This window comes from Meriones unguiculatus, chromosome 10 (genome assembly GCF_030254825.1).
Source record: "Meriones unguiculatus strain TT.TT164.6M chromosome 10, Bangor_MerUng_6.1, whole genome shotgun sequence".
Taxonomy (NCBI): domain Eukaryota; kingdom Metazoa; phylum Chordata; class Mammalia; order Rodentia; family Muridae; genus Meriones; species Meriones unguiculatus.
The window spans coordinates 120,806,862-120,834,138 of NC_083358.1; the positions used below are offsets into that span (position 1 = coordinate 120,806,862).

The 27,277-nt window shown below is 39.0% G+C and overlaps 1 protein-coding gene across 11 annotated transcripts in view; it reads left to right on the forward strand.

The window, feature by feature from the left end:
• Nucleotides 1-27,277, forward strand: part of Inpp4b (inositol polyphosphate-4-phosphatase type II B) — a 796,958-nt gene that overhangs the window by 384,937 nt on the left and 384,744 nt on the right. For 8 of the 11 annotated variants that reach the window (XM_060393235.1, XM_060393232.1, XM_060393233.1 and 5 more), the window contains 2 exons: nt 4,176-4,232; nt 26,616-26,825. In XM_060393235.1, the coding sequence (XP_060249218.1) occupies nt 26,735-26,825 (91 nt within the window). In that variant the 5' untranslated portion in view covers nt 4,176-4,232; nt 26,616-26,734. The remainder of the gene's footprint in view (nt 1-4,175; nt 4,233-26,615; nt 26,826-27,277) is intronic. The other 3 variants (XM_060393226.1, XM_060393228.1, XM_060393231.1) reach the window with 1 other exon arrangement.

Consider the following 27,277-nt stretch of genomic DNA (forward strand, 5'->3'; position numbering starts at 1 on the left):
AAATAAAAGCTTAACATACCAAACATATGATGTTTCTGTGTGACTGGTATATTACCTTTTGTTTTACCTCTACATAGCAACTGATTGGTGGGTTATATTTTCTTCAGTTGTAACATTTTACCTAATTTCTTACTATGAAACTTTCTATTACAATCTTCAAAGCATTACTGGATCTATCACATTCAAATCAGACCTTTTAAGAGAATTATGTGTGGAACATTTTATTTCTCAACTTAGTCCTACAATATTTATTCCCTTGTAGTTTAATTAATTGTCTAAATTAAAAATCTAATTGCCCTTGGCCTTCTGTATCAAAGGAGTCTACATCCTTAAGCTCCTCCTTAAAGCTAAAGTATATTTAATTCTATCTAAACTGTTAATACACATAGTTTCTTGTTATTATATTCTAAACAATCTAGCAAATCGACTTATAACATTTACTTTAACAATATTATTAAATATTGCTAAGATACAATTTAAAGTGTAGATGGGCTGCATCCAGGTACATAGAACTATTGCATCAATTTTTGAAACAACCTGCTTATCTGAAGGTTTTGGCTTTGGTGTGGCCTGGGAACCAGACTTCCATGGATATCAAGGATTGACTGTGGGATGAAAAGAATTAATTAATCTGAAGGGCAAATCTTACATTGCACCTGCATTACTCTCAGGATTGGAAGAAATTTGTTTTTCAAGTAGTGCAACAGTTGAAGTATTTTCCATTATTTTATTCATTCCTGTATATTAAATGCAGGGCCTCAACACATGCTACTTTATAATGATTCTTTCAGATAAAATTAAATGTTTTTAGTTAATAATGAAAAATTTGAAAGTTATTTTTCTATTGTAAATAAAGGAATGAATTAAAGTAACATTTTAAAATACACATATGTATAGCACATAAAAATAAATACTATGACTAAAAACAACATGGCATATAGAAAAATGTTCAAATTTTTAATTACATTTTTATTTTTTATATTAATTACAGTTTATTCATTTTGTATCCCAGCTGTAGCCCCCTCCCAATCTTACCCTCCCTCCTTCATCTCCTCCAATGCCCCTCTCCAAGTCCATGGATAGAGGAGGTCCTCCTCCCCTTCCATCTGACCCTAGTTTATCCAGTCTTATGTGTACTGGCTGCAATGTCCTCCTCTATGGCTTGGCAAGACTGCTCCCCTGTCCAGGGAAGGTGGTCAAAAATCTAGCCACTGAATTCATGTCAGAGACAGTCCTTGTTCCTCTTCCTAGGATACCCATTTGGATAATGAGCTGCCACGTGCTACATCTGAGCAGGGATTCTAGGTTATCTTCATGCATGGCACTTGGTTGGAGTATCGGTATCAGAAAAGTCACCCAGGCCCAGATATTTTGGTTCTGTTGCTCTCCTTGTGGAGCTCTTGTCCCTTCCAGGTCTTTGTATTTCCCCCTTCTTTCCTAAGATTTTCTGCACTCTGCCCAAAGTTTGGCTATGCGTCTCATTATCTCCTTTTAAAGAATGCTGGGTAGAGTCTTTCGGAGGCCCTCGGTGGTAGGCTCCTGTCCTGTTTCCTGTTTTCTCCTTCTTCCAATGTCTATCCCATTTGCCTTTCTGAGTGAGAATTGATCATCTTACCCAGGGTCCTCCCATCTCACCTTCTTTAGGGTTCAGATTTTTGTAGGTTTATCCTATATTATATATCTAGTATTTACTTATAAGTGAGTATATACCATGTGTGTCTTACTGTTTCTGGGATACCTCACTCAGTCTGATCTTTTCTAGTTCCAATCATTTGCCTAAATTTCATAATTTTCTTGTTCTTAATTGCTGAGTAGTATTCCATTGTGTAACTGTACAACAATTTCTGTATCCATTCCTCCATTGAGGAGGTTGTTTCTAGATTCTGGCTATTACAAATATGCTGCTGTTTTGATCAAGAATATTGTGCTAGAATTAAAGAATGATTTCAACTAATGGCGAGACTATGACTGTGGTATCTGACCTTTCTTGCTCAATGCCCTTCCTGTATCAGTGGGCACAATAACTCCTAAGTGAGAAAGTCCTTACATCCCCAGGGTCACCCTCAGGAGGGCACTAGAAGCATTGCTAATACTCAGAAAAGCTGAACAATCCTGACCTATTTTATGAGAGTAAAAGCAGGAAGACTTGGATCTGTGGAAGGAAAAGGCTCATGAAGCTATCTAGGAAATGACTTTTAGGTATCTTTTTTCAATGGAGTCATATAGGCACATTCCCAGAGCTCTTAGCAGAAATATGCAACATGGATGAGTTATGGAAAACCAGGAGAACCCATTTGGACTCTGAGCTCCAGGGTCCTAGCTGAGGTTAGTTACGTGAGTCTGTAGTATGGTTGACTGATCTTAGCTGTCTAGACTTCAGTGCCCCTTTCCCTAAAGCAACATCAATCATGCTTTGTAATATATTTACCTGACTACCTGGAATAACAAAGACTGAGGCTTCAGGAACACCAAAACACCCCTTTAAAAATTTAATTAAAACTATCTCAAAAAAAAAAAAAAACTATCTCATAGTCATGTCTATTGAAATTTCATCAGCCCCCATCTCCAATTTTTATGCAATGTCCCAACTCTTTCTCAAATTCATTTTCTTTTTCATCTCTGGGGAAAACTGATACTTCCTCTGCCAGCAACCCTTAGTTTCCTGTTGTTCTCTCTTATCCATATTGGTAGATCACTGCTGTTGTCATTGTTCAGGTCTTATGTACACAACCAAGCTGTTGAGTTGCCACACATGCACTTTCCTGTCATATAGAAGAGATTATCCCACAACAGATTTTCTGGGCTTTTGGCCCTTATAATGTTTCTGGACCCTCTTTCACACTATTCTCTGCTTTAGGTGTAGGTTGTATATGTATCATTTGGCCTGGGGACCCCACCATCAGTCTCTGAATTTTGACGAGGTTTGGCTTCTGTAATGTTTTCCATCTGCTGTAAACAGAATCTCCTTTAATGAGGGAGGAGAGCTACATTTACCTGTGGTTCTAAGGACAAGCATTTAGAATAGAGTTAGAACTGGTAGCGATTAAAGAAATGGTAGTAGTATGTTCTCCTTTAGTCCCCACAGCCTCACAGTCATGACTAGTTGGCTAGGTTTACAGTACAAAGTCCCTCCTACTGAGTGCACTTAACATTCAATTATACAGCTGTTGGTTTCTCCCAAGACACGAACGCCAGTGTTGTGCTTGTGTATACATTGATGTGCTGGTTGTTGTGGGTTTGGGTGTCACAGCTGAGTAGGTTACTGATTTTTTTTCCCTTGACATCTTGCATAGGACCTTCTGGGACTGTGAAAGCTAGTCATTAGGGGAAAATATTGGGTTGGATCCAGCTGTATTATTTAAGTCATGTGTTCAAAGTGTACAGTGTCTTCAGAAATAGAGATTCTCTTTCAAGTACTGGGAATCCACCAAGTGCAACAGTAATTCCTTTATACATGTACACAAACATATGCATATATATTATATGTAATTTATGTAAAATAAAAGAATACTATTTCCTATGACTTTTGTGTGCATATAACTTGGAATAACTACAGAAATAAGAAAAATAAAAGGTGCAAGGGAGAAGCCCTGGAGATATGAACAGAGACACAGATGCCATGATTAGGAGAAGGGAAAATGGGGAGAAGGACTTAAAGATGAAGAAGGTAACACTATGAAGAATAGAGATGAGGGATGAATGACATTAAGATCTAAAAAGTTCAGACCCTCTATGAGACTGTTTTAAGTGGTTAGGGGTCATTCTTCAACAGCCAACTGAAGGCTAGTCGTGAGGACAGGCTTTCTTAGCATATTGAGTAATACAGGTGTATTGAGTTGACCTTGTGTTGGCCTATGGTTATGAGGAATGAATGACTTAATCTATGCGGTTTAGAACAGTGTCTGGCAAATAAAAGTACCAGGCACATATGAGTAGGGGGAAATAAGAGACAATACGAATGCAGCTAGTGAACTCTTTGAGCTTCAAGGGCCATTTTACTTGGAACAGAAGTAAGCAGTGTTCCTTGGACAGTCTGATGATGAGGCTTCCATGCTTATAATGCTGTGCATTGAAAACATATCAAATGATGTGCTGATGTATTTATGGGTACATTAGTAAGAGAAGGGGCATGTGTAAAACAAAATACTAAAACTTTGTACCTTTTTACTTTACAGAGCCCTAAATCCAGGGAAAAAATAATTGAAGCTGTTGAGAAATACAACATATATCAGGTACAAGAGTCATTCTGTATAACAGTACATAATATTCATTACACTGATAATTATTTAAGCATATATTTTCTTTTTAACAATATTTTATAGTACTGCTAGTTTGGTGACCTACATAGGTGTGAGTGCATATTAAAACACAGTTGATCATATTCTGAAGATAAGTTAATTGCTTTATTTATATTAAAGTAATATTTGGAGGCTTTACATATACTGGGTCTAAACATAAATGTGAAAATTAATGAAGTGTTATTAAGCCATTAAGAATCAACCCCTGAAATGCTTTTACATGACTGAACAGCACAGGCATGCCCACTCTTGCCTTCACAGAACTTGAAGTCCAGTTTGGGACTCAACAAAGCGAATATCCACATATGAGAAAAGTTTATAATAAATGCTATTAGGTAAAGATGAAGAGTTTGGTATGGCAATACACTAATAAAGTATAGAAGAGGTAACTGAGTTTGGGTAAATAGTATATCATTTCTGGGTGTATTTTAAAGTAAGACCTGAAGTGTGAGAATAGAGATACGCATGAAGACTGAGGAACATTAGATAAGAACAGAAGAATGAGAAAGCAGAGGAGTAGGACTAGGATAAATAAAGGGAAAAAAAAGAAAGAGAAGGAGAAGGAAGGAAGGAAGGGAAAAGAATGAGGCAGGATGGGAAGGAAAATACAAAGAAAGAAGAAATGAGTGTGGTATCAGCATGCTCCCACAGATGGAGACAGAAAAAATAGAAATCTTTGATGAAGAAGGAAACTAGTCTGGCATGACAGGCCGTTAATATCTAACATGAAGAATCATGGGAAGAGTTTGCCTTGGTCAGTTTTAACGTGTGGTTCTTCTGTTGTGTGCCCGTATGCCTTCTCTTGATTTCCTGCATACATATGATTTCAAATCTACCTCTTTCCCCCGACTTTTGCATTTAATCTGTTGAAGAAGTACAGTGAAAGTTGGTCACTACTTCTCAGAGAAGCAGTCAATGTGTTCATGGCTTTAAATGCTACTTCCCTGTAACAGTCTACATAGCACGGTCGAGGTAAAGAACATTTAGAAATATTTAAATACTGAAATTCTCAGGTGCTTTAAGCACAGGTTAACTGTAAATGTTTAAAAATGGTGCAAAATGCAAAATCAACACACACATATCTATACATATGTGTACACATATGTACATGAGTATACAATTATGTGCATTTATGTGTTTTTATTTATCTTAATAGTTACCAAAACTATTCACAGGATTATAGAATGAGCAGTTTCAGAAGATTCTTTTGGTATCTGTTTTAAGATATTCATTCATTCCTGAGCCTAACATGTTTTATGTAAAGAGGCCCATTTCCTGCTTATGTATATTAAACCATTTCAGGTAGTTTCCTACAATTCAGATAATTCAAATCAGGATATCTGTTTGCCTTCCTGGTTTAGCTTCATCCAACACAGGACTTTCCTTTATATAGATTACATGGCTAGTTGCTTCAAGTATTCAACATATTTGAAAGACATAACCATAGGTGGCAATAAGGATCTCTGAAATAAGAGCTTAAAAATAATTTTTATTGTATACTTGAGCATCTTTTGGATATATGCTTAGGAGTGGTATAGCTTGGAAATATGCCTAGGAGTGGTATAGTTGGGTATAGTGGTATAACACTATTCTTAATTGTCTGAGAAAGCACCAGGTTGATTTCCAAAGTGATTGTACAAGTTTACATTCCCACCAGCAATGGAGGACGGTTCCTCTTTCTCCACATCCTCTCCAGCATGTGTTGTCACTTGAGTTTTTGATATTAGTAATTCTGATCGGTGTAAGGTGAAATCTCAGGGTCATTTTGATTTGCCTTTCCGTGATGGCTAAGGACGTTGACCATTTCTTTAAGTCTCTCTCTGCCATTCAATGTTCCTCTATTGAGAATTCTCTGTTTAGCTCTATACCCCATTTTTTAATTGGATTACTTGATTTGTTGCTGTTTAACCTCTTGAGTTTTTTTATATATTCTGGGTATTAGCCCTCTGTCAGATATAGGGTTGGTGAAGATCCTTTTCCCAATCTGTAGGCTGTCTTTTTGTTCTGACAACAGTGTCCTTTGCTTTACAGAAGCTTTTCAGTTTCATGAGGTCCCATTTACTGATTGTTAATCTTAGAGCCTGTGCTGTTGGTGTTCTTTTCAGGAAGTTGTCTCCTGCAATTTGCTCAATGATGTTCATAGCAGGTTTATTTGTAATAGTCAGAAGCTGGGATACAGAAATTGTGTTACATTTACACAATGGAATACTATTCAGCAATTAGAAACAAGAAAATCATGAAATTTGCAGGCAAATGGTGGGAACTAGAAAATATCATCCTGACTGAGCTATCCCAGAAGCAGAAAGACACACATGGTATATACTCACTTATAAGTGGATGTTAGACAGATAATATAGGATAAACATACTAAAATCTGTACTCCTAAAGAAGCTAAGCCAGCAGGAGGACCCTGGGTAAGATGTTCAGTCCTCATTCAGAAAGGCAAACGGATGGACATCATAAGAGGGAGAAAACAGGGAACAGGACAGGAGCCTACTACAGAGGGCCTCTGAAAAACTTTACCCATTAAGGTATCAAAGCAGATGCTTAGACTCATAGCCAAATTTTGGGCAGAATGCAGGGACTCTTATGAAAGAAGGGAGGGACAGAAAGACCTGGAGGAGACAGGAGCTCCACAAGGAAAGAAAAAAAAAATCAGGACATAGGGATCTTTTCTGAGACCAAGGACCATTCATGTAGATAACCTAGAACCCCTGCACTGAGGTAGCCCAAGGCAGCTCAGTGTCCAAGTGGGTTTCCTAGTAATGGGAACAGCGACTGTCTCTGACATGAACTCAGTGGCCTGCTTTTTGATCACCTCCCCCTGAGGGGGGTGCAGCCTTACCAGGCCACAGAGGAAGACAATGCAGCCACTCCTTATGAGACCTGTTAGATTAGGATCAAATGGACAGGGAGGAAGACATCCCCTATCAGTGGACTAGGGGAGGGGCATTGGTAGAGATGAGGGAGGGGGTTGAGATTGGGAGGGAATGAAGAAGGGAGCTACAGTTGGGATACAAAGTGAATAAAGTGTAATTAATAAAAAAATAAATTAAAAAAGAGAAAAATAATCTTTAATATAAGCATTTGCAATGTTGGTTTTTAAAGCCAAACCAACACAAGAAAAACCATAAATTACTGTTTGCATCTCAACTAACTTAACTCATTCTTTTCTACTGCAAATGCTTAGTCTTGATTTTTAAAATTCTCATAATTTAAGCCTACCATCAATCCCCAGATCAAGCAAGCTTCTAGCAGTGGGGCAAATGAGTAGGGTTGATGCCTAGTTGAGTATGTTTAATAATTATTGTATAAGCTGGCATTTTCTTCTTGAGGTGACCGAAGTCCAAGGACTCTGAGATCTAGAGTTCATTACACTTTATCAGAAAGTTTAGCACTTCTCTAAAAAAGGACTTTTATAGATGAATTCAACATCTTTCAATTAAATTGATTATTATTTAAAAAGAAGAAAATCACAAATAATTTCCCAAAGCTATGTTTCATCTTCAGAAAGACAAGAGGCAGCTGCCTTTTAATTATTCCTCTTGTCATTTGCTTTCTACTAGAGATGCATTTCAAATTTAAGATCTAATTAGAAATCTTAATTGAAAATAGTTTTATTTTTAAGTCAAGAAAAAGAAAGCAAAAAAGGAAGCATAAAAATAACGGGGAAAGGCATAAATAGTGATATTCCACCACACTGAGCAAGCGCCACGCTGGGCCTGAGGTAGCCTCTGGAAAGCTGTTATCCAGCTGCAATCTGAACCTCACTAAAGCATTTTCTGAAGCAAATGAAATCTTTCATTCATCATAGGTTCTTATTTCCAGGGCTTTTATTTTCTGTTAGGAAAAACAGAGGTCTTAAATTCTGAAGCCTGTATTAAATGTCAACTCCTCCTTTTCTTGTGCTTCCCTGGACTTGTTTCTAGAAATTCTCTAAATTTCTTATGCATCTTCATCTTTAAATTTTCTATTCTCATTTTCCAATACAGTTTCTATCTTATCTTGTATCTCCAACTGCGTACTGGCTGATACTTAGCATCCAACTTAGACATACAGCAGTGAGCACTAGAATGGAAGCAGCAGGAAGTAAAACAAGAAAGGATGCTAGCTTTGAGGACACAGACTGAAGTATCTAGCACAGAGTGTCGCCAATGAAAAACGGAGACACTGCTTATCGATTCTGTCCAACAGAGGCAAATACTCAAAGGCGGATTCATTGATCTTTCATCCAAACTGTTTCCTGCAGATGTTATAATGTTATAGATTCTTCTATCCAGGCTGTAAGGTCCACTTATAGTTAAGGCAGCATGTCACTGAATTACATGTGGCACTTTGAGTCTTGCTAGGTAAGACTCAGTATTTGGTTCACTGAGTGACATTGTCACTTCACAGGATCAGGGAAAAAGTAAACCCACTTGTACTACTCTTTGGATTACAAACCATGCCTTTTCCCCTCTCACTCTTTCCACATTCTTCCTTCTATCTGTCTTTAAATTTTTTACATACAATTCTTTTATTTTTTTATTAATTACACTTTATTCACTTTGTATCCCCCATAAGCCCCTCCCTCCTCCCTTCCTGATCCCACTCTCCTTCCCCCTTCTTCACGCATGCCCCTCCTCAAGTCCACTGATAGGGGAGGTCCTCCTCTCCTTCCTTCTGATCTTAGTCTATTAGATCTCATCAGGAATGGCTGCATTGTCTTCCTCTGTGGCCTGGTAAGGCTGCTGCCCCCTCAGGGGGAGGTGATCAAAGAGCAGGCCAATAGGACTATGTCAGAGGCAGTCCCTCTTCCCATTACTATGGAACCCACTTGGACACTAAACTGCCATGGGCTACACTTGTGCAGGGGTTCTAGGTTATCTCCATGCATGGTACTTGGTTGGAATATGAGTCTTTGGGAAGTTCCCTGTGTTCAAATTTTCTTGTTCTGTTGCTCTCCTTGTGGAGTTCCTGTCCTCTCCAGATCTTACTATTTCCCACTTCTTACATAAGATTCCATGCACACTGCCCAACAGTTGGCCATAAGTCTCAGCATCTGCTTTGATAGTCTGCAGGGCAGAGCCTTTCAGAGGCCCTCCGTGGTGGGTTTCTAGCTTGTTTCCTGTTTTCTTCTTCTTCTGATGTCCTTTCTCTTTGCCTTTCGGGATGGGGATTGAGCATTTTAGTCAGGGTCCTCTCTCTTGATTAGTTTCTTTAGATGTACAGAAAATATCCAGTATATATAAAGAATTAAAAAAACTGAAAAGCAGCAAACCAAGTAAACCAATTAAAAAATGGGGAACAGAGCTAAACAGAGAATTCTCTGTAGAGGAATATAGAATGGCAGAGAAACACTTAAAGAAATGTTCAACATCATTAGCCAACAGGGAAATGCAAAACAAAACGAACCTAAGATTTCACCTTACACCTATCAGAATGGCCAAGATGAAAGACTCGAGTGACAACACATGCTGGAGAGGCTGTGGAGAAAGGGGAACCCTCCTCCACTGCTGGTGGAAATAGAAACTTGTACAACCACTCTGGAAATCAATCTGGCGCTTTCTCAGACAACTAGGAATCGCGCTTCCTCAAGATCCAGCCATACCACTCCTAGGCATATATACAAAAGAGGCTCGAGTACACAATAAGGACATTTGCTCAACCATGTTTGTAGCAACCTTATTTGTTTTTTTTTAATTTTTTATTTAACTTTTATTAATTACACTTTATTCCTTTTGTATCCCCCATAAGCCCCTCCCTCCTCCCCTTCCGGTCCCACCCTCCCCCCCCCCTTTCTGCATGCATGCCTCTCCCAAAGTCCACTGATAGGGGAGGTCCTCCTCTCCTTCTTTCTGATTTTGTTGTTGTTGTTGTTGTTCTCAATGCAGTTTATTCAGGAACCTTGAACAATCTTCTGACCCTGGGGAAAGCCAGCCCACAGCTTAAAATAGCCTCTGGGTAGCCAACCCCGGCATGCCTCGTGGGCAATGCAGATAGGTCCACATACATGGAAGCAAGCCAGATCCTCAGCCTTAGCCAAATGTGGAATTGTTCCTGACAGAGAGCACTCACCATCGGGAAGGTAGAAGGCGGAAACCAGCTCCATCTTTAAGGCATAGCATTCCGCAGCTCTCTACAGTTCCCCCTTTTTGTTTTAGACGCATCAGGCAAGAGTAGAGGTCTGATCTCTGATATTAGACATAAATTGGGACTTTGTACCAATGTTCATTTAGGTGTCATCCACCCAAAGAGCATCAGACCCGTCAGATACCTTTTTCTCAGAGGCGGGACCTGGGGCATCAACCCGCATGCAATCAGACATGCTCTTCTCTGGGTCGAAAGTGGCTGACCCTGAGTGCAGTGCTTAGCCTCGCATCCTGAGCATAACATTCCAGCTTTTTATGGTAGCCAACCATGCTTGGGAAGACTGTCCTGCTTCAATGGCTGTAAAGGCCTGAATGATCATGTCTGCATTACGCTGTTGTGAGACTCTAATCTTGCATATACACCACAGGCAAACCAAGGAGACCAACACCAGAAGGACTGCTAATGCTCCCATGCCCGCCCATTCCTTCAGATGATTCATGGCTGCAGCAATCCATGATGATAATCCTGTGGCTAGTCCTGCGTCCACTCTGGTAGAATTTGCAGTAACAATGGCCACTCTCAGCTGCTCCATCATAGTATCGAATTCTCCAGTCCAATTACCTAAAATATAGCTAGACAATTGTTTAGACAGATTTGTAGCACGGGAAAAATTCTCATATTGTATGCTAGTGACACAAAGTCCAGAGGGACTGCCTCTGACATAATCTGACTGGCCTGCTCTTTGATCACCTCCCCCTGGGGGGGGAGCAGCCTTACCAGGCCATAGTAGAGGACAATGCAGCCACTTTTGATGTGAACTGATGGACTAAGATCAGAAAGGAGAGGAGAACCTCCCCTATCAGTGGACTTGGGGAGTAGCATGCATGCAGAAAGTAGAGGGAGGGTGGGATCGGGAGGGGAGGAGAGAGGGGCTTATGGGGGGATGCAGAATGAATAAAGTGTAATTGATGAAAAATTTAAAAAAAAAAGAAAAAAAGAAAAGATAATTTAAGAACCTTAAATGACTTCCAAAAGTGGAGGAAAACATGGAGTTAGTCAATTTACATGGCGCACGTCTCGTCTCGCCCCTGGGGGCAATGGTCTCCTGAACCTACTCAGACCTCGGACACCACCACTGCTAGTTCTAGAACTGATGCAGGGTGTTCCAATGAGGGGGTTAAGGCTTCTCATAATATTTCCTATAAGTCCACACTCATTTGTTTATATCCCCCATTTTTATTCATTGTTAGCCAGATAGAGCCAAGTAATTGTGGTAATGATAATTGCTTTTTTGCCCAATGCCGGAATGCTAGTGAATTTAGGTATGCCCTGGTTACTCGCATGCCTTGCTGGGTGCCTGTGCCCATTGATGCCCCTCACGCTATAACTCTCTTCAGACAGAAAAGGGATCTTGGAATTACCGCCACCATTGTTACTGCCATCTCATTGGCAGCTGTTGGAGCTACCACCGCGGCATTAGCCATGAGTCATACTATGCAGACTGCTCAGACCCTAAATAATCTTTTAGCCAATGTAGCTCATGCTTTAGATGTACAAAAAGGAATTAATGCTCAACTAAAAGGAGACTTGACGGTGTACAATCAGAGGATTGACCTCGTGCAGGAGCAAATTGATACCCTATGCAAATCGCTCAACTTGGCTGTCAATGGAAGTAAGCAACCTTATTTGTAATAGCCAGAAGCTGGAAACAGCCCAGATGCCCCTAAACTGAAGAATGGATGCAGAAATTGTGGTACATCTACACAATGGAATATTACTCAGCAATGAAAAATAAGGAAATATGAAATTTGCAGGTAAATTGTGGGACCTGGAAAGGATCATCCTGAGTGAGCTGTTCCAGAAGCAGAAAGACATATAATTCTTTTAAATTCCTACCAAAGAACATATCCATGGAGCAGTGCTAGAGAACATGATTTTACTACTTTTATTTTTGCTTAGTTTTCAGAAAGGATGCTGTGTTTGACATCAGTATAAACTGAGCTCAACACAGAGCCCATGAAAGCCAACTCACACTCTTGTCCATGCGTCTTTCTTTCCTCTCTCTTCTGTATCCCTTTTCCCTGTCCTTCCGTGAGAGTGGACCTCTAGAACACTTGTGACTTGTTCCCAACCTGACATCTGTTTTACTAGAGGGATGAATTTAGGCTGTGAACATCAAGGCAAAAGTGTTTTCAGCTGCCTCTTTTGGGAAGCATGGGCCTTCAGTTTCCTGTTTATATTTCACAGAGGTGGGAGTCAGGCCCTGCTACAGTGGAATGTTGGTTCTCTGAAAACTTTCTGCATACTTTTCCTGATGTCATTTCCTGTTTCTAACAAATGTTTCTTCTACCATCTCCCTACCCATTATCTTGCCACAACGGGATATAGCACAGTCAGATAAAACTTGAATGTATCTTGCTTCAGTTGTCCTTCAGAACCCTTGAGTGGCAGCATTTACATTTTCTCCTAATCACTTGGAGGGTCTTTAATTGCAGTAATACTTCCTGCTTCAAATGTTACACTTAAAATTTAGTGCAGGTTAATATACTTGGTTGTTGCATAGTTCAGTGAGTGGGAATTAGCATCCTGCCAGTATACAATATGCAAAAGGCATAGAATGGTGAAATGAATTGTAATGAAGAAGCAAGAGTAAACAGAAGAGCTTTGGAAAGCAGGGCCGATAGTTGTTTTCTTAAGCACTTGCTAGTCTTCTGGTAAATGACTACAATTAGAGGGATCATGTGAGAGGAACTCAAACAGACACACCAGACTAATATAGCATGAAAGAATGTAAAGATGTACCAGAATCGCAGCGAGAAGTAGTCAAAGGTAAGATTATTATATTATGCATGCCACTCCCCAAGTCCACTGATAGGGGAGGTTCTCCTCTCCTTTCTGATCTTAGTCTATCAGTTCACATCAAAAGTGGCTGCATTGTCCTCTACTATGGCCTGGTAAGGCTGCTCCCCCCCAGGGAGAGGTGATCAAAGAGCAGGCCAATCAGATTATGTCAGAGGCAGTCCCTCTTCACATTACTATGTAACCCAATTGGACTCTGAACTGCCCTGGGCTACATCTGTGCAGGGGTTCTAGGTTATCTCTATGAATAGTCCTTGGTTGGAGTATGAGTCTCTGGGAAGTTCCCTGTGTTCAAATTTTCTTGTTCTGTTGCTCTCCTTGTGGAGACCCTGTCCTCTCCAGCTCTTACTATTTCCCAGTTCTTACATAAAATTCCATTCACTCTGTTACGCTCAGGATGCGAGGCTAAGCACTGCACTCAGGGTCAGCCGCTTTGGACCCAGAGAAGAGCATGTCTGATTGCATGCGGGTTGATGCCCCAGGTCCCGCCTCTGAGAAAAAGGTATCGGACGGGTCTGATGCTCTTTGGGTGGATGACACTTAAATGAACATCAGTACAAAGTTCCAATTTATTTCTAATATCAGAGATCAGACCTCTACTCTTGCCTGATGCGTCTAAAACAAAAAGGGGGAACTGTAGAGAGTTGCGTAATGCCGCGCCTGAAAGATGGAGCTGGTTTCCGCCTTCCACCTTCCCGATGGTGAGTGCTCTCTGTCACAAACAACTCCACATTTGGCTAAGGTCAAGGATCTGGCTTGCTTCCATGTATGTGGACCTATCTGCATTGCCCACGAGGCATGCTGAGGTTGGCTACCCAGAGGCTATTTAAAGTGAGCTGGCTTTACCCAGGGTCAGATGATTGTTCAAGGTTCCTGAATAAACTGCATTGAAAAAAAAAAGATTATTATATTAATAAAGGAGCAGATACTAGTAAGGAAATGTTCATGTTTCTTCTCAGGGAAAAAAGAAGTCATAAGTTTTATGTGACAGTGAGGAACACATAGGTATGTGGAGTACAGAGAAAAGAGTGCAAAGGAAGGAATAAAGAGATAAGGGTGCTGAGTGAGGGATGAAGAGAGAGGGGCACAGAGGGAGAGCTGCAGACAGAGATGCAAAAAAGAGGTTCAGAGTGAGTAGTACAGAGAGTCATGTGGAGCCAGGGGTGCAGAGAGTTGGGTGCAGACCCAGCTACAGTGCTGGTGATGTTAATTAAGCATTGAAAAAAACCAATGCTTTGGGAGACTGAAAGGCAACTTTCCTATTTGTGCTGTGCACACTAAGCATAAGTGCTTATTAAATGCACATCATACAAGAGATGAATATATCCTCACTTCTCCTCATACTAGAACCAAAGACATCATAAAATTGAACTTCTCAAAGCCACCAAGAAGCCAGGCAAAAAGTCGTACTAAGTTTGCCCATGATTTTTTTTCCATTATTAAGGCATAAACAAATAATATAATTTCAGTATGTAAGATCCCAGATGCCAATTTCTTTGTGCCAATCTGGTCACAGAAGGTAACTCATAGCACAGATGGATTTATTAAATCAGTCCATAACTTGTTCTAGCCCTGTGATATGTCCTAGACAATTACAGCATGACTTTGCAGGTGGGATAGTCCTTGAACATGAGGGTTCACCTATGTTCATTTTGGAGATATCTTGCCAGATGTGTGCAGCAACTGAATTTTCCTTGTTTACCGTTGTATATTGCTTGCCTTTATAAGCAGGGTAGTAATTCAGTAAAGTAATTTAGTAAGGTCACTGCTTCACTAAATAGATATTTTGGGATAGGATGTGGTTATGTACCTATTGGAGAGACAAGACGCTGGCGGTGAGAGAGCGTGTGTGTGACTAGGCAACAGGAATGAGAAGGCTCGGTGCTGTGCTAAATTCTCCATGGGTAACCCCGGCACTCAGTAAACTTCTCCGGAGAGCAAAAATGAACTTCCAATAACCACAAATGTACATTTATTCTGCCTGCCACAACAAAAAGTAGAAGATAGCATTTTAATTAATTCTGCTATCTGTCTAACTTTGAAATTTTAAATTTCAAAAGAAAACGAGCAATTCATCATCAGAAACTGAAGATAACTTAGTCAATACTACTTAGGGCTTGAAATGAATCATCATAAGCAATTCAATAAGCTCTGTGAATTAAGAACTTTGATGATGTCTGCATTAGGAATGCCCCAAGAATATAATCAAAGCCTTTCAAATCAAAACTTTCATTTTGCCCAGACACATAAAATCTAGTTGGTCTTGGATGAATATATGTGACCACGCTCAGAAGGATTTTGAAACGTGCCACTGTTCAGACCCTACTTCTCTAGCCTTCATCTTGAGTATATATAAAATATGAAACAAGCTGTCATATTGTAATCTCTGTACTTCCCTGCTCTTAAGACAAAGTGGACATAGATTGCTAGATACCATGTTTGCAATATACAGTTTGATGAAAAGTATCAGGGGAAAACCTTTTTTGTTTAAGTATAAGCATTAAAACTTCATTGTTGCATTGCTGCTATAAGTTTTTATTTATTTTATTGCTAAAAGATTAACAGAGGAATCCATTCTAAAACCAGTAAGCATTTGATGTTATTCAATTCAAAATTAAAGAACAAGAAATGATACCAATGTGTGAGGAGAACAATGGCTTGCAAGGAAGGTTCAGTTCTCAGCACTGCACAAACCAAGTTGGCAGTTCATGCCTAGAATACCAGCATTCAAGAGCGGAAGTAGAAGGATCTTAAATTTCAAAGTCATTCTTGGCCATTTAGTGATAAACAAAAAGAAAACCCAAGAACAACAATATTGTATTTGGGGTTTTAGGTTTTATGATTTTTTTAAGTAAAATCTAACCTCCCACATGAAGCTGCTATAGAAAAAAAATGTAAAACTTCAAGACATTTATTTTAAGATTCAAGAATTTTTTGGTAACCATTCAATGGAAGTTCTTTGCTTTTTAGATGGTGAATAAGTAGCAGCCAGGAATGTCACAAGATAGAGGGAGGGACAATACAAAGTTCATTTTAGAACAAGGGCCTGTTATCTGACAGCTGGGTATGCTTCTGGTCCATTTTTGGGTCTTCCTGTCTTTACTCAGAGACAATCATTCAAGTTCATCAGAGTCTGTTAATTCTATGTTCTGTTGAAATACTTGACTCTTATATTTTATTTTAAAATTATCTTTGTTTTGTTTCTTTTATAGAACAAGTGCTGAACCCAAGGCCTGTGCATGCTAGCCTAGCACTCCAAAACTAAACCAAATTCCCTGACCCTAAGTTTTTCAAGATTGGTAGAAGATGGATATATCACTAAATGGTTCAAAGAGGAGATGGAGATTAAATGAAGCATACAATTTAAAATTGCTCAGGGTGCCTTCTATGTTGCAAATTGATAGAGCAAAATGGAACCAATCTGGAGAGCAGGCAATACCCCGTGCCTCATGTATTTCTCTCCTCAGTACACTACCCAAAAGTACAGCCTCCTCCTGACATTTGTTTGTCCACTCCATACCGTCCTGTTTTGGTTTGGACATAGTTGACCATAACTTCTCCTGATCTCAGTTTTCAAATTATTACATCAAGTCCATGAGAATTTCTGCCTTCCACTCTCTTGGATAACATTTCCCTTTTCTCTATCTTGTAGGAAACTGTTATCCTATTATTTCCTCAAAAGAGCAAAAAGGTCCACACTATAGGAGCTAGAGGGAGGTTATCATTTTCTAAGGCTTGGCAGAGGTCCCTATGGTTGCTATGATCTCATTTAAGATTACAGATAGATAACTACGTTGTACTCTGCTCACATTTATCACATTTATTGGCCAAACTTGTTCTCTGCAAACTTTTCTTTAGGCACATTATCTTGTGCTGGTCCCCAAATTCTGACCGTTACTCTTTTAAATGATTAGATGATTTAATCTCTATGAAAATTCCTATGTAACACCCATCATGCACAGTTTCTTTGTCATTTAGATGGCAGCCAGTTTCAGCCATGCACTTGCCTCCTGACTGTGCTTTGAAGTTCTCTTCATTTAGAATGAAACACTTCACTCAGTCTTCTGACACTAAATCACATCTTTCCTTTAGATTGCTTCCCAATTCAGCCAAAAGGACCTCCAATCTTACAATTAGCGTCACATTTCTCATCTTTTTCTTAATACACTGTGAGACAAAATCTTAACCCAGTGTCCCTTATACTGTTCCTCTGCAGGTTGCTCAGTACTTCGAGAGAAAGCTGCAAGTCTGCCCACTTGTTTCAACTCAGTGCTCAGGGTGACCAACTTAAGACTCCATCTACCTACTTAAACTCTCATAAACTTCCTCGTTATTTCTTCCCAGCACATGGCTCTGGCTCTTTTTAGTTAACTAAATTCATAAGAATATGTAAAACAGATAAAGGAGTATAGAAAACAAGAGTCCGTATTTTCTTCTTATTACTGAGTTTAAGAAAACTCTAAAATTTCATATCAAAATGACTGTGTTCCCTCACAGGCCACATTCCCAGTGCCTCCCTCCATCCCAACATTACAGGAAGTCTGACTTTACAGCGTCGTGTGCTTCCCTGTAGCTGGGTCTCATGTTTCAGTGGTCCACGCACTGTGCAGCTGCAGAGCATTCTTTACACATTTTAAATTATTAGAATGTTAGCTTACATGTTTTGAATCTTTCTAAAAACTTTACCATATCTTGACTTCCTGCCCCTCTGCTCTCTTGCTCTTTTCTTAATATTTTTTGAACCTTATCTTTTTAATTAATTTTTTGATTAGTTACAGTTTATTCACTTTGTATGCCAGCTGTAGCCTCCTCCCTCATCGCCTCCCAAACCCACCATGCTCCCTCATCTCCTCCCATGCCTCCCTAAGTCCACTGATAGGGGCGGTCCTCCTCCCCTTCCATCTGACCCTAGCCTAGCAGGTCTCATAAGGACTGGCTGTATTGTTTTCCTCTGTGGCCTGGCAAGGCTTCTCCCCTCCCCCTCAGGGGGAGGTGATCAAAGAGCCAGACAGTCCCTCTTCACATTAATAGAGAACCCACTTGGACACTGAGCTGCCATGGGCTACCTCTGTGCAGGGGTTCTAGGTTATCTTTATGCATCGTCCTTGGTTGGAGTATCAATCTCAGAAAAGATTCCTGGACCCAGATGTTTTTGGTTCTCTTGCTCTCCTTGTGGAGCTCCTGTCTCCGCCAAGTCTTTCTATCTCCCCCTTCTTCCATAAGATTTCCTGCACTCTGCCCAGAGTTTGGCTGTGATTCTCAGCATCTGCTTTGATATCTTGCTGGGTAGAGTCTGAACCTTATTTTTTTGGTATATGAAACAAAAGTTTGCTAATTTTGCTGCCAAATAGAGTGGAAACTTCACAATATACTGATGTACTTTTTTACTAATGGATATTTAGATAGGCTGCAACGTTGTTTATTATTGGAACTTGACTAGCTGTAAACATTTTCCAAATTATTTTATTACATACCTTTGTAAGCATTTCTTTTCAACATTTGCTTGAAAGTAGCATTGGTTTTTCCACTTTACCAGACATCTTTAGCTTGGCTGATATGGCTGGCATTGGTTTTTCCACTTTACCAGACATCTTTAGCTTGGCTGATATGGCTGGCATTGGTTTTCAGCTTTCTCAGACACTGTCAATTTGGTTGCTACTACAGCTGGCATTGATTCAGCCTTACCAAGTGTTGCCAACTGGTTGCTACTATGGTTGGCACTGGTTTTCCACCTTACCTGACATTGTCAGCTTGTCTTCTACCATGCTGATGCTCCATCAGTGCAGAAACTTGCATGATGTAAGTCTTCAGCAACATTTGAGGTTTGGAATTTAAAAATGTTACCTCCTGGTGACTATACGGTCATATCTCATTTGCTTTGCCAGATGGCTAGTGAATTTGAAATTTTCCCTGTATCCTGTATTCTTAGCCAGTTCCACTTACGACTTTTAAATACTAGTACATCTATTTGGAAGAATTTTCTTTCCGGTTTAGTTGTTTTGCCTTTTTTTTATTATTAATTTACTGGCATTTTAAGTATTTTTTGGAAGTAAATACTCATCATTATACTTGTTATCTGTACTTTTCTCTTTATTCCACTTTTGGAAATGTAATTTGAATTTTTCTAATTATGAAATATAAGCTTAAATTATATATTTGTGATCCCTTTCCCTAATATATGTATTTAAAGCAAGCATTTTTTCCAAGCATATTTTGATGCACAATGTAATGACTTTCCTTAATTTTAAATATGTAAAATGAATCATTGTAACTTCATTTTTAGTTCATGAGTTATGTGGAAATATATTATTTGACTTCCAGCCACTTGGAGTATTTTCTAAATATCTTTTACTGACTAATTTCATGCTTAATTTTACTGTGGCCAGAAACGATTCTCTATGACTTCATGTTTTTGTTTTTGTTTTGTTTTTTTAATTGTAGGGCTTTACTTTGTGACTCACATAATAATCTACCTTAGTGAATTATTCATATTCACTTAAAAAATGTGGATTGTGTGGTAAGGTCAGTGGGTTTCTAGATGTTAGTTAGGTGGGTTTGTGGGCACAGTTGTTTGTATCTATACTGAAGAGGAACATTGTTTTCTCTGGGTGTAACAGTGAATTTATCTACTTTTTTTCCTAGATCTATTGTTAGATTTATATAGATTATTTATATGATTTGTTTCGGTCATCATACCTTTCTGGTGATTAACATTTTATAACTAACAGTAACCCTGCTGATATTAGTGGATATAAAATCAAGTTAGTGAAGCCTTTGGGAAGTCACTCCAGCATCCATCTGAGAGTGTTTGCAGTGTATATGTTTTCTCATTCTTTTCTTTGTATGTATCTGTGGTATCATATTAAAACATAAAAATATTAAATTAGACTCTTCATTTTCTATTGTGTATAATCTTAGTCCTAAAGTTGGTATATGTGTGAAATACATTTCAGTTAATATGATTACTTACATATTTGGATTAAAATTATTCTTGTCACTAGATTCCATATATTCTAGCTTTGTTATAGTCTTAAAAATTGCATATGCAGTTTATTTTTTATTCTATTCTATCTTCATTATTAGCTTATCATGTACATTTAAATGTCACTAATGGATATCCTAGAATTGCTGTACTCTGTAATTCTTCGGTGCCCACTCTCTAATGTGTTAACAAGTGATCACATACTGTGCCTTTAATACAAAAGCAATACAGTATACTTATTAGCGCTTCTTCTTATGATTTGTAGTGTTGTTTATATATTATTATTTTAGATGGTTTAAACAAAAACCTTCTTCTTCTTCTTCTTCTTCTTCTTCTTCTTCTTCTTCTTCTTCTTCTTCTTCTTCTTCTTCTTTTCTCTAAACTAGTGGTTGCTATCCTTAGCTTACAGGTCAAATCCAGAATACGTGAGTTTTGTCTGTAAGGTTTATCAGCATAATGTGTCTATTTTTCATATATTCTCAACGGCTAATTTTACATTGCAGCAACATCTGAATTGAGTATTTGTGAAAATAACAATATAGCCCACAAAGTATTTGTGTTTTTTTTTTTGTTTTTTTTTTTTCAGTGCTGCAGGACAAACCCAGAACTTTGTGCATTTACTATATGGACAACAGGCAGTGCTCACCTCTGCCTTAGGCAATTATCTTTTGTATTTAGCGAATGCAAGAGAAAGTAAAGTTAACTTATATTTTCTTTGTGCTGTCTCCAGAGCTGTTCATTCATTGCAAGACCTGAGTGCGTCTGCCATGCTTGAAGAGCTTCTCTTACCATTGTTTGTGGTGCTGATGACTTTGTCATTCATAGTTCTGCATAAGAGCCGTTCGTGCTCTCAGCACTTAGTTACTTTTGCCTTGTGTAGAATGCTGGGTGGACAGGCTTTCTTATCTCAGGATATTGAAGATGTCATCTGTTCTTTTCTGAAGGGCACACCTTCAAATGTGTAGCCATTGTGTCTTTCAACTTGTTATCTTTTGCTCAGACTGCTTCAGGATTTGCCCTGGAATTAGTTTTCAATCCGATGAATAGGACTTGGTGTGTGAGAGAAAGAGAAGGGAAGGGAAAGGGAAAGAGGGAGGAAGAGAGAAGCTTGTGGTTTAATATGGAACAGGGCGGGGAGCTGTTACCTTGCCTGATGGTTTCTGAGCTCTTTGGGTACGTTCTTTCAACATTTTTGGAACAATATCAGTCAGTACCTTCTCAGTATTCGCTCTGTCCTCTTCTGAGAGCCAGATGGCACATGGTTGGTGCTGTAACTTCTGCTATGGCCTTCGGAACGGTTTCTGATTCTGTTTTTGATATTTCACATCTGTGCGCTATCTGTGGCTTCTTTGATTGCTTTCTTACATTTTTCTCTTAAAAGACTTTTCTGGGTTTAGTCCCTCCTGTCTCCACATTTTCTATTTCTCCCCCTGCTCTTCCCATTGTACTTCTCCTCCCCATCATCATGTTCCTCTCCTCTTCCTTTTCCTTGCTCACTTTCCTCTTCTTCCTTATCTGTGTGCTATGCAGTATGGTACTGTCTAAGCTAAAGAGGGTCCATAGCTGGAGGTGGACATCCCAGTTTTACTTCTAAGCCTTTAATGTGTGTGTACAGAGAAGCTGGTATCAATCTAGCAGTAACTTATCAGGGCTTTGGTATTGTTCCTATGATATTGCTCAGTGCATAGCTAAGTACACATGACTTACTCTTAGAATGTATTGCTGTGATAAAACAACATGATCAAAATCAATTTGAGGAAAAAGGGGGGTTTATTTCAGGTTATATGTCCTGATCATGGCCCCATTATATTGACTTAGCCATTAGCCAGTGTTTCCAAATGTAGAAATATAGAGATATAGAAAACATATATTTTGTAGCCCAGGTTTCTTTAGATTCTATGCCCATGTGTGTTCAAGAACTTTATACATTTTTTTCTACAGAACAACATGCTTAAATTAAAATCCATTTTGATTTCTTAATTAATTTCTTAATTAAAATATTGCCTTGCCAGCAAGTAATAAAAGATACCTGATAAGCTAGCGTCAGATGGAAGGGAAGGAGGACCTCCCCTATCAGTGGACTTGGAAAGGGTCAGGGAGGAGATGAGGGAAGGAAGGAGGGATTGGGAGGGAATGAGAGAGGGGGCTACAGCTGGGATACAAAGTAAATAACCTTTGATTAATATAAAAACAAAAAAATAATAAAAATATTGCCTTGTTTATTCTCCAGAAGGTTTGGTAGTTCAGACTTTCCTGAGTGTCAAAATTATTCCCATTTTCACAATTGTTACTATAATATCACACTAAATTCTGTCACCAAGACCAGTTACGATGTTTAATAATTTCCTTTGAAATCATGACTCTTGTTTCTAATTAGATTTTCTTTTTTGGTATAAGTTCTTATTTTATTTTTTCTGAACTATTAAAATCACCTACAAATAAGTTGATTTTCTTATTTTAATTTTTATGTTTTATATTAATTATAATTTATTCACTTTGTATCTTAGCTGTAGCTCCCTCCCTCACTCCCTCCCAATCTCATGATTCCTCCCTCATCTCCTCCCAATGCACCTCCCCTAGTCCACTGCTAGGGGAGGTTCTCCTCCCCTTCCTTCTGACCCTAGCCCAGTAGGTCTTACCAGGACTGGCTGCATTGTCCTCCTCTGTGATATGGTAAGGCTGCCCCCAACTCAGGGGGAGGTGATCAAAGAGCCAGCCACTGAGTTCATGTCAAGGACAGTCCCTGTTCCCCTAGGGAACACACTTGGACACTCAGCTGCCATGGGCAACATCTGTGCAGGGGTTCTAGGTTAAATCCATGTATGGTCCTTGGTTGAAGTATCAGTCTCAGAAAATATCCCTGGGCCCAGATTTCCTTGTTCTGTTGCTCTCCTTGTGGAGCTACTGTCCCTCCAGGTCTTTCTATCTCCTCCTTCTTTCATCCAAAGTTTGGCTTTGAGCCTCAGAATTTGCTTTGATACACTGCTAGGTAGAGTCTTTCAGATGCCTTCTGCAGTAGACTCCTGTCATACGTTCAATGCACATCCCATTTGTCTTTCTAAATGAGGATAGATCATCTTACCCTGTGTCTGCTTTCTTGATTATCTTTTTTAGGTGTATAGATTTCATTATGTTTATCATATCTTATAGGTCTATATAAGTGAGTATATACCGTGTTTGTCTTTCTCCTTCTGGGATACTTCACTCAGAATGATCTTTTCTAGATCCCACCATTTGCCTGAAAATTTCATAATTTCCTCATTTTTGATTGCTGAGTAGTATTCCATTGTGTAAAAATACCACAATTTCTGTATCCATTCCTCTGTTGGTGGACATCTGGGTTGTTTCCAGGTTCTGGCTATTACAAATAAAACTGTGTACTTGAGCAAATTTTGGGTATATACCTAGCAGTGGTATAGCTGGGTCTTGAGGAAGCACCATTCCTAATTGTCTGAGAAAGCACCAGATAGACTTCCAGTTTCAAGAGTGGAGTAAAACTCCCCTATCTTTGAATCTCATCTCATGCCCCTCTCTTGTTATCACAAAATCACTGCTTATAGAAATCCAAGGAGCCCAACCAGGTGTACTCCCACAATACACAGTAACAGGAAAAGTGAGCACAGCTTGCTCCATCAAGCCTGGTTGACTTGCTCTTTCCTGTCTTAAAATAAATAGCAGGGCTCAGTCTCTAGAGAGATGGGACTGTTTGATACAACTAAATTGTATAGTTTTATTGAAAATGAGTATCTTTATTATACCTTTTAAAAGTCATTGCTATAGCTCTGATTCTTCCATTTTCTCTTAGTAAATTTATTAAAATTTTAGTCTTTTTAACTTCTTTTACATAACTTTAAGCATTTATCAAATTTGATAAGGCTAGGTGAATACAAGATAGTGTGCTAGAAAGATGCTATCTGAAACATCCCATGATGGTTAAGGGCATTTTTCTCTTAGTCTCATGTCCTGCACCCACTGTTTACGTCTAATGCTCTCTTTGATCACAGGATATATTTTGATCTGCCTCTCAGTAATGAATGACCGGTTAATGCTGCAGACATTTAATATCATATTGCCCCTTTGCCATGGGATGTCTCTGCTTTTCTCCATTGTAGCCAGTCTCTTCCTAACCAACCATAATGACATTTCATGACTTTTATGAGCACATCAGAGTTTTCATTTTCATATGAGGTATGTAGACTATTGAACAGTGTCCATTACATAGCCTATGAGAAATGCTGTTCAATTAAATGTAAGTTGGTATAGCTACCCAACTCTTATTCTCCTGGAGTAGTGGGGACAGCAAAGAACCAACAGCAGTTCTTTCCAACTGTTATGTAGCACAACTATGCATTCTATTCTTTGCACTTTTGAGTTGGGCCAAAGGCACAAGAACTAGACTGAATAGTCATTATGCTTAAAAAAGAGGCTTTTAAATATGTGTGTGGTATACAGAACTCACAGTTTGTGTATGAGCAGCAAACCAGAAAACCTCCAAACAGGCACAGAAAAGAAAGCCAACCACAGCAGCAAGTAAATGCTTTACATACTGCTGTATTTTACTTACCAGTGTATTTTCTGGAGCTTTGCCACTGATATAGTCTGAGGTATATATCTGAATAGCAAGCATCAAATCTTAAATTTTTCTTTAGTGCAACAAAAGGAGAATAAAAATAGAGTGCATGCTCAGCAGTGGCACTCACTTTTTCCTTTTCCTTTGTGTGCTGTGTTCTCTTGCTGTATTGGTTTTGAGTAGGTGGTATGCTTCAGATGGAACCATGGCAACAAGAGCGCAGAAGCATCTCAATCCATTCTTCTCCTGTTTTTCCACATCACACAAGTGCACACACGTGCATTCACTAGCACTTACTGTATTACTTGTTCACATTTACGGTGCCAAGTGCCTATTTTATCAAGGATTCATACTGTCTTTTGTGAGTCTTTAAGTTTTTTAAAGTGACTGTTCACGATTAATCCTTGGGGAGGGACATGCATGCAGAGGGTGGAGGAAGGGAGGGATTGAGATGGGAGGAGGGAGGGAACCACGGGAGAGAGACAAAGCGAATAAAGTGTAATTAATAAAGAATTTAAAAAAAGGAAAAAAAAAGAGTTGTACATTTAATTAAAATAATATAATGAGGTTGACAAGATCCCTATGCCCAAGTGCCACTAAATTTTCAGGTCTTTGAGAGGCTATGCACTTAGTATGTGTGTGTTTGTTAGAAAAGAAGTATAAATGTAAAAGCCAAAAAAATTAGGAAGAATTGTGTTAATTAAAAATATTTTTGACATTAATGTCTATGATTTAATTGATGGCAAACAGTCCTTTACCTCAGACAATATTCTCTTGTTAATATCATTGAGAAATTGAGAACCAAGCAGCTATTTTGTAATATTTCCTAAAGATTCAGGTTCCTTTCTCCCTGTAATTTCTGCCAGATTATTTCTAAGAACTAAAGCTGAATCTTAAAAGAAATCACTTTGCTAAGAAGAACAGAAAGTGGAGTGTTGATTTGTGGGTTTTGAGGTCACATCAGTATTCCAAACCAAGCTTGTTGGCTGGCATCTCATTAAACATCACTGTAGACATTTAAAGATTTTTGCACATTTTAATTCAGCTGGTAACTTGATTTAAAACAACATTGATTTTTTTCAATTCATTCTTGGTCATGTATATCCACATGAATTTGTAACTGTTTAAAGCCGTCTATAACAGGCTAATAAATCTGAGGGGAGGTTTTCTTTCCCCATGTTATTCCCATCAGGTTTTTGTTGTTGTTGTTGCTTTCATTTTCCCTTGTGTTCTGGCTTTTGAGAGTTATTTTTTATTTTTTTTCACTACATTCCATTCATTAAACAATTAAACCACTACCAGACAGAACAGTAGGAGACTCGGGGAATGATGCGGTTGGTTGGAAACTCCCTTGTTCAACCGGTTTACCCTATCTTGGAAGAAAAGTGCGTGCTAAATTATGGCAGTGTGCTCATGACTAATTCTCTGACGAGGGCAGAGAGGAATGTAAAGAACTTAAAGAGCAATCCCAGTGGAAGGAGTCACAGTGATGGTCACGGTAGCAAATTTCTTGATGGGCTGCCATCTGTTCCTCCACCTACTCTGTTAGGTGCACTCTAAGTTAGCAGCCCTGAATCTATCTTACAGCTCAAAAAATTTAAGGGATGAATATACCTTTCTGATTGCATAATTTCTTCATATGACTCTAATTATTACCCTGAAAACACAGTCAAGAACTGCCAGTGCACTGTGTAGCTTGTGTCTAAACGTGTGAGAGGGCTGGGTATGGAGGGAAGGTCATTTGAAAGTAGTTGTAGTTTCTATTTTAATTCTTAGCCTTGAACTGAGATCTAAAATGGCAGCAATGTTGAAACTTGATATTTTCTATGTGCAGAATTTCACAGTGGGATGTTAGATCATTAGTGTGAAGATATACCAACGATAAGCCAGAACCTACTCTCTGTACCATTTGGAGAAGACACAGTGGAAAAGAAGTCAGTGGTGAGGTGGATCATGGAAATAAAAGAGGAAGGAACGTCAGAAGAAGGCCAGCACTTTCTTCCTGCAGCTCAGGCAAATGACTCTGAGGACATTCAGTTCACGAGTAAGTACCTGTCCTCTCTCCTGAAGGTCTCTGAAGAGCTACTAGGTGAACCAAAATCCCTGACCATACACCAAAACCTAGGTTCCACTGCATGTCGTGAGATTATCTAATTGTTTCCCCTTTGCTGTCTGTGCTTTGGGTTTGAGTGCATGGCATTTCTGTCATTCTTTATCATGGGTGAGAAAGATGGCAGGTCATCATGAGCCAGCATCAAGTGATAAAATTTCAAATGTGTATTAAGCACCGATAAATACATTTTATAAACCCTTTCCCGATAGTAATCATATTTAAGAAGAGCTCCCATTTGGTACTTATTTATTTTCATAGAGAACTAATATTTTGGAGGCTAGACATTTTTAAGACCAAAAGGTATTTAAGCTGAAAGCGTTAGTGAAAAATGTCACACCGGAAGCGCTGCTGCTCTGCCAGAGGCCACTAACTCAGAAAATGGA